The 8,201-nt window shown below is 32.5% G+C and overlaps 1 protein-coding gene across 1 annotated transcript; it reads left to right on the top strand.

The window, feature by feature from the left end:
• The first annotated feature begins 913 nt into the window (after positions 1–913).
• LOC138396302 (NKG2-A/NKG2-B type II integral membrane protein-like) lies at positions 914–4,920 on the top strand. The gene is made up of 6 exons (XM_069489440.1): positions 914–1,100; positions 1,491–1,583; positions 2,111–2,158; positions 2,654–2,805; positions 4,344–4,444; positions 4,809–4,920. Exons 1-6 carry the CDS (start codon positions 914–916, stop codon positions 4,918–4,920), a joined length of 693 nt encoding a protein of 230 aa, XP_069345541.1.
• The last annotated feature ends 3,281 nt before the right edge of the window (positions 4,921–8,201 follow it).

Below are 8,201 nucleotides of genomic sequence, written 5' to 3'. Positions count from 1 at the left end.
TGAATTGCAAAGCCAAAATTAATTCCAGATCTCACTGACTCCAGAGCCCACTGACTAAAGTATTACATTACGTTATATGAATTATTACAAATACCCACTCAAAGTGACCTTTATTGATCTTGACAAACATAATATCTTTCTGAAAGTTTGAAACAAAAATGTTCTTCCATAGATAGTTTCCATTTTTATTTATGTCTATGGTTTTATATTTTAGCAATAGAATCAATTGCCAATACAAATTTTTTGTAGTGTTTCTAATACTGTTTAGGTTATGCATAAGCTTATTGTGTCATGTACATTTTCCAATATATAAAATATTCTAAATATTTTAATGATTTCCAGAAGCCTTCATCCATTCAAGCAGAAGACCACTTGATAACCCTGAATTCATTTTAATAAATAAGTGTAAACTACAAAATAAAAGCAATTTAGTATAAAAGAATAATAAATGTCAATTTTCCTGTTCTCCATTTTAAGATCATTCACTCTTTGCCATTATTGGCTTTGGAAATTATCATAAATCAGTGCATACATTTTTCTAATACAACATTTTAATTTTCAATACAGGCATTATATTGATGTAAAAATATATCTTTGCAATCAGACTTTAATAAATATATTTTTGTTCATGGATTTCTTTATTCCTTGCTAATTTATTGATTTTCATTATTCCAGCAATTATATTTAGACAAATATAGAAAATCTTTTACAAATATTTTACCCTAAGACACTTGTTTAAGCTCTAAGGAACTTAGAGAGAGAACTTTAGATTCTTCAATGCAAAATGAGAACAAATACCTACTCTCTACCTCATCCATTTTGACTGTACTCGGGATCTTGCCATTATATAAACCATTTCACTTCTGAAGTCCAGGTATCACAGAGCACAGTCGGAGATCACATAGCAGCAGAGATGGATAACCAAAGAGTAATCTACTCTGAAATGAATCTGCCCAAAAACCCAAAGAGGCAGCAAATGAAATCTAAGGACACTAAAAGCTCCATTTTAGAAACCGAACAGGAAATAACCTATGCTGAATTAAACCTTCAAAATGCTGCTAAGGATCTTCGAGGGGATGACAAATCTTACCGCTGCAAAGGTAAAACACTTAATAGCTCCTCATTTCAATTGTTTTAGGATGTGTAGTTGGGGTTCAGGGGTGTGGAGAAAGAGCATGATATGTCCACATATTTTAATTCATGCAGACCAGAGCTCTAAGTTGAGATACGGTATTTTAATATGAAATATGTGGACAAATGTTACTCCCACATTGTTGAAATTTGCAGTCTTAGTCCCACAACTCAGAGAGCACTAAATTTACTGAAAAATGCAATGGTATATTCTGAGAGAAAGATTGCTATGGTAGATGTGGGTTTGGGGTCCAAGTTTATCTTTGATTCCCTGTGGATGTGGGGTCTCGTGTATCAAAATATTCTAACCAACCATCTCTGTCTCTCCTTTCTCAGTGTTTCTGTTTCTCTCCCTGCAGATTTACTATTACCTCCAGAGAAGCTCATTGCTGGGATCCTGGGAATCATCTGTCTTGTCTTAATGTCGGTGGTAATAAAACCTGTCATTCCCTGTAAGTATGTTTCCGAGAATAAAAGGGAACTTTTCCTCTTAATGATTGGAAGTGCCTCTAAACATTTCATAATAACGGAGAATAGTATTCTGATTTTAACAGTATGAGTATGTTTTGAACTAAATGAGGAATAGTTATTCTGATTTTTTTAAGGTATAAACAATAATTGCAGACGTCTTTGCTTTTAATTATATGGATATGCAAATTTCATAACTCAAAGACACATTTTAGGAGACTTCAAAAGCTTACCTAGAAATAGAAATTAGTGTTTGAAAGTGGAAAAATCATATACTTACTGTATTGTAACATACAAAGTAGACAGAAGTGGTGATGGTCAGTTTTGCAGGCTTTGGAAGGTTATTTTTCCCAAAACCTTCACTACTTTATTAAGTTTTTCTTGATCAAATCAATTTTACTCAAGATAATTCTAATCCTAACTGATATACCAATTTTAAAACAAGAACTAAAATTATTATGACTTAGATACTAATTTTTAATAAGGATTTCTTTCATTTTTTTTGCTACAGTCACTCAGAAACACAATGATTCTTCCCAGACAGTAAAAGCTCAGAAAGGTACTGATATTAATCATTTTAATTTTATATCTGTCTTTGGCTATGCAAAAATTAAAATCAATATTTTTGGGGTAAATAAATTAGGATATTGGGCAATAAACACTCATAAATAATGATTAAGGAGGGCATACCATTTTCTTCAGGAAGAATCAATCTTGTGAAATCATTATACCTCTTTTTGCTATTTGACTCAAATTACTACTGTTATCATATAATAAAAGTCAAATAATTTTTCTATTCCAAAAAAGTGGTTTTGTTAAGTGACTTTCCAGACATGGGCTAGGTAGATTTATGTTTCATATTTTGCTTTATGTGACAACATAATTAAGGGATGAGAGACTGACCCTTTTCGTTGTATGAGTGGGATTTTTTATATTTACCAGCTTTTGAGGATGCAAAGATATGCACATGTATTTCTATACCTTTGAAAATACATTAATTTTGGTTTTAAAAATTCATGTTTTGTCCAAATAGTAATTCATAATTTTTCCTCAGCATGTAATTGCAGTCATTGTCCAGAGGAGTGGTTCACATATTCCGCCAATTGTTATTACATTAGTAAGGAATGGAAAACTTGGGATGAGAGTGTGACGGCCTGTGCTTCTAACAACTCTAACCTGCTTTACATAGATAATGAAGAAGAAATGGTAAGGCGTTAAATGTTTTAAGTACTTTATAAGAAGCTTATTGCATTCAATATGATTTTGTGGAATTCATCATATTGTACAATTTTAGTTTCCTTATCTTCAGGTCTATATAATATTTTGTTGTTTCAATTCACAATAATTTATTTCAATTAATACACTGCTAATGCTCATTTAGTTATTACCAAGTCTTGTTATTTATGGAAAACCATGCTTCTATAAATGCTTTTATTCTAAATTGAATTTTGCTATTTAATTGTACTAGATACAATCACATCATGATTGTGCACATTGGTCACAAAGTGAATGGACTCCTGTAATACAAGTCAGATCACAAAATAGGCCTTTCCAGTCCCAGGAGCCCGGTCCATGCTCATACCCTCAACACTTCTCCTACCTCGGCCTCAAACCACTGCCCTGACTGTTAATATTACAATAAACTTTATGTGTTTTTCAATTTTTATAAATTGAATCATATAGTATGCACTTTGATGTCACTCTTCGTTCATTCGTATTAATGCAGTGAACTGTGAGTCTCATGTCTGAGGGACACAGAGGCTTCCCGGATGGAGCACTTGTAGTCATGGGATTCCTTTGCTGGTCCCCCTCAGCCACATCTACCCTGGTGTGTCTTGGTGGGGACAGAAGCACTTCCTCTGGCTACTTACTGTTAGCAGGTCTCCTGATAGATCACCCTTGCTGGTGGTGCCAGCCTTGCTGGTGTTGCTGGCAGGACTCCCTCTCAGTACAGAGGGGGAATGAGCTTACCTGAGGCACCTCTCATTGCCAAGGTGGGTGCTGGGAACCAGGAGGCCGAGGTCACTTTCTTCTGTTGGGTGGAGACTTAAGATTCCCAGGTAGTGTGTTGATCCCTGATCCCAGAGACCCAAACCACTCCACCTTTCTCTTTCCAACTTTCAGAGTCTACTTGCTTGTACTTTTCATAAGTTCCAGAATTTATGATTGTATATAATAAGGGGAAGCACCGGATTTGGACAACTGGTGTTCAACCAGTACCAACAGACAAAACTGGGGGCTTAGCTAAAGAATGGTGTGGTGCCCAGAAAAGCATATTTTGGCTTATATATCATTTATTTCCTGAATGGCAGCTCTTTTAATTCCCTACTAAACCCCCAAATCTCAGAAATGTAGAAATATACATTTATTTAATATTACATTGATTTAATATTATCAGCAGGAGAAATGGATGTACAGCATCTTGAAAGTTATTTAAATTCATTTATATTAGTTTTGTCAATATTGGTTACTATTAAATTACATGGGTCATAATTTTCTTCATTAACATAAGAAAAAGGATGATACTACTAAGTATAAATATTTAAGAGTTCATTTTAAATGAAAATTAGCATGTTTGTGAAACTTCTTAGCATTATATAAAGGGGTTTTCAACTTTAATATTACTTAAAAGAGTAATTTTATTTTGACAGTCATAGATCCAATGAAAGAACACACTACTGGCACGTTAAAAATTGTTAAATATTCAATAATTATTAAAATATACAATATTTATATTTCTGTAGAAATTTCTGGGCTCCCTTTCAAAGCAAGCATGGATTGGAGTCCTTCGTAACAGCAGCCATCACCCATGGGTGTCAATAAATGGCTCAACTTTCAAACCTAAGTAAGTTTTTTTGAATGGTGGGATATAGTAGAAAAAACTATAAATGGAAAAATTCAGGAGAATGATATGAGGATGTTTAAGTTGAATTAAAGACATGATAAAGATGTAGAAAGTTAGTGACATACTGATATAAATATTAAAGAATGAACAACACTTGTTTCCGTTTATTGGTGGTTTTATTTTCTGTAGTTTGAGGTACAGTATTCAACTGTGTTTAGTTTTCATAATAACCAACTCTTAATAACATTACATTAAAATGTGATTAAATGATAAAATCCTTTCCTTAAAGAATGTGAAAAATCCTGTTGTTTCATGAATTGTCCCCATAAAATATAAAAGATGTATGAATTTTTCTTCATTACAGAATAGAGGAAACAATACATGGTAAACATCACTGTGCTGCGCTAGACTCACTCAGCCTTCAATCAAGTGGATGTGGATCTAATAAAACATATATTTGTAAGCATGAGCTTTAGAAGTAAAGCACTTGAGTTTGGCATCAGCCAGGTAATATTATATTTTCTGAAATGGAAATAACATTATGATTGCATAAGTCAATGAATTTTAATTTGTTTAATATTGAAGATATATTCAAAAATAATATTTGTAGTATAATACACATACCAGAAAGAACAGAATATCATTGCTTTTGTGTCTGTCTTTTTGTTTTTTTTTTTTTTTTGTTCAACATTCTACTTGTGGCATTCATGTGTTCTAAAAATTGCATGTTATGCGAATCTGTCTATATGAATATCAAGAATGGGTGAACTCTTAGAGATTAAAAAGGGAATAGTCATTGTCAAAGGCAAAGGGAAGGTTGGACTAGAATGTGACCACTAATTGTTATATTTTTTGGGTGATGAAAATTTTCCAAATTTTGGAAGTAATTTGGTTGTAACTGTAAATATACTAAAATTAACTGATTTATACACTTTAAATAGATGAAATTTATGCTATCTACATGACATCTCAATAGCAGCTATTGGAAATATCTCTCCTGCAATTATGTTTGGGACTACATTATTCTTTAAAGTCATATTCAAAGATTCTATATAAAGTTAACTTTTCCAATCGATATCATGCTATATCCAACAATGTATTAGATTTTCTTTAATTTCTTTCTATCATATTTTGTATTGTTTGGTTTTGAAGTCATAAAGAAATACAGATATTTCACATTTATGCCTTTAATAAGTAGCATCCTCATTTTAAAATTTCCTTTAGTTATTTTGTTGCTGTAAATAGAAATACAATTGAGGTTTGTATGTTGATCCCATATCCAGTTACTTCATTGATTTTATGTATTAATTCTACCACTTCAGGTATAGGATTTTATGGATTTTCTACATAAACTACTATTTTTCCTATAACGATCACATTTTTTTCCCAGGTGCTATGAATTTTTTCTTTATTTTCACTGTCTAGAATTTTATTTTTAATTATGATGAGAAGGTACAATAATAGTTCTATGTATATCATATGTATTATTTCCTGTTTTTGATGAGAATATTTCAACATTTCATATTTTTGAATTTTCTTATAACGTTTGCATATTCAAGAAGTTTTATAATATTCTCATTTTTCTAACAGATTTTGCTTCAAACTCTAGTTATATTTTAATATTTTTGTATCAATTGAAATGATATATACTTTCTCCATGGAATATTTATAATCTAAACCACTTTTATTTCTTTTAAATGTGAAACAAGTTTTAGATTTCTGAGATAAAATCATACTGGTCATTCCTTATTATCCCTTTAATGTAAATCAGTGCATATATTACATTAGAGTAACATTTCTTTCATGATCCCTGTTCATGAGGAGATTCTATGATGTTTTTACTGATTGCTACATACTTGAAAGTTCTTGCTATCAAGGCTACCCTGGGAAGCATTTCTTTTTGATAACCTGGAAGCCTTTGTGTAAGAGTACTATTTGTTATTCATAAGTGATGTCATCTGAGTTTGTAGAATATATTGATAGGAGTGTTTATATAACAACCTCAATTTGTTTAATACATGTAGGGTTTACTCAGGTGTCTGTTGTTTTATTACATTTTGGAATATGCACATTTTAGGAATTTTTTATTTCACATGGATATTAAATTGTATTCATAAAAAGGTTTCATACTTTTTTATATCAGTTAAAACCATAAGATATTCCTACATTTAATCCAGAAAAAAAAAATGTGCCTTCCCTGGTTCTTTCTTAAATAGTCTTTTATCAATTTTATTAATTGTCTTCAATAAAAATATCTTTGGGTTTGTCTATCCTATATACTTCCTCTGTGTCATGATTTTATATTATTTTTTTTTACTTTGTTCTACTTCACATGTATTTAATTTAATTTAATTTCAGCTTTTTTCCTTTTGTTTTCTTTTTTTTTCAGTTTTGTCTCTTTTTTTTTTAATTATTATTTCAGCATATTGTGGGGGTACAAAAGTTTAGGTTACCTATATTGCCCTTGCTCTCTCACCCCCTCCCCCGAGTCAGAGCTTCAAACGTGTCCATCCCCTAGACAGTGTGCATCGCACTCATTATGTATGTATACACCCATCCCCTCCCCCCCCACACATCTGCCCAACACTCGATTAATGTTATTCCTGAATATGCTCTAGGTGATGATCAGTGAAACCAATTTGATGGTGAGTACATGTGGTGCTTATTTTTCCATTCTTGGGATATTCACTTAGTAGAATGGGGTCCAACTCTATCCAGGAGAACATAAGAGATGCTATATCCCCATTATTTCTTATAGCTGAGTAATACTCCATGGTATCCATATACCACATTTTATTAATCCACTCATGTATTTTTTTTTTTTTTTTATCCACTCATGTATTGATGGGCAATTGGGTTGTTTCCACATCTTTGCAACTGTGAATTGTGCTGCTCTACACATTCGGGTGCAGATGTCTTTGTTATAGAATGTCTTTTGTTCTTTTGGGTAGATGCCCAATAATGGGTTTGCTGGATCAAATGGTAGGTCTACTTGTATCTGTTTAAGGTATCTCCATATTGCTTTCCAGAGGGGTTGCACTAGTTTGCAGTCCCACCAGCAGTGTATGAGTGTTCCTGTCTCTCCGCATCCATACCAACATTTATTGTTATGGGACTTTTTGATAAAGGCCATTCTCACTGGAGATAAGTGATATCTCATTGTGGTTTTGATTTGTGCTTCCCTGATGATTAGAGATGTTGAGGATTTTTTCATATGTTTGTTAGCCATTCTTCTGCCTTCTTTTGAAAAATTTCTGTTCATGTCATTTGCCCACTTTTTGATAGGGTTGTTTGATTTTTTCTTGCTGATTTTCCTGAGTTCTAAATAGATTCTAGTTATCAGTCCTTTATCAGATGTGTAGCATGCGAAAATTTTTTCCCATTCTGTAGTTTGTCTATTTACTCTCATGACAGTTACTTTGGCTGTGCAGGAGCTTTTTAATTTAATCAAGTCTTATTTATTTATTTATTTATTTTTTTTTCCTACTTTTATATTTCATTTATTTATTTATTTATTTATTTATTTTTATTTTTTATTTTTTGTTTGTTTTTCAGCTCATCAAGGGGGTACAAAAGATCAGGCTATATACATTGCCCATGCCTCCCCATCCCCCCGAGTCTGAGCTTTAGTTGTGTCCATTTCCTAGACAGTGCACATCACTCTCATCATGTAGGTGTGCACTCCTCCCCTCCCCCCACCCCATCCCCCCCAGAGAGAACTTCAAACGTGTCCATTCCCCAGGCAGTGCGCATCGCA

This window comes from Eulemur rufifrons, chromosome 16 (assembly GCF_041146395.1).
Source record: "Eulemur rufifrons isolate Redbay chromosome 16, OSU_ERuf_1, whole genome shotgun sequence".
Taxonomy (NCBI): Eukaryota; Metazoa; Chordata; class Mammalia; order Primates; family Lemuridae; genus Eulemur; species Eulemur rufifrons.
This window is presented reverse-complemented; position numbering and strand designations above follow the sequence as displayed.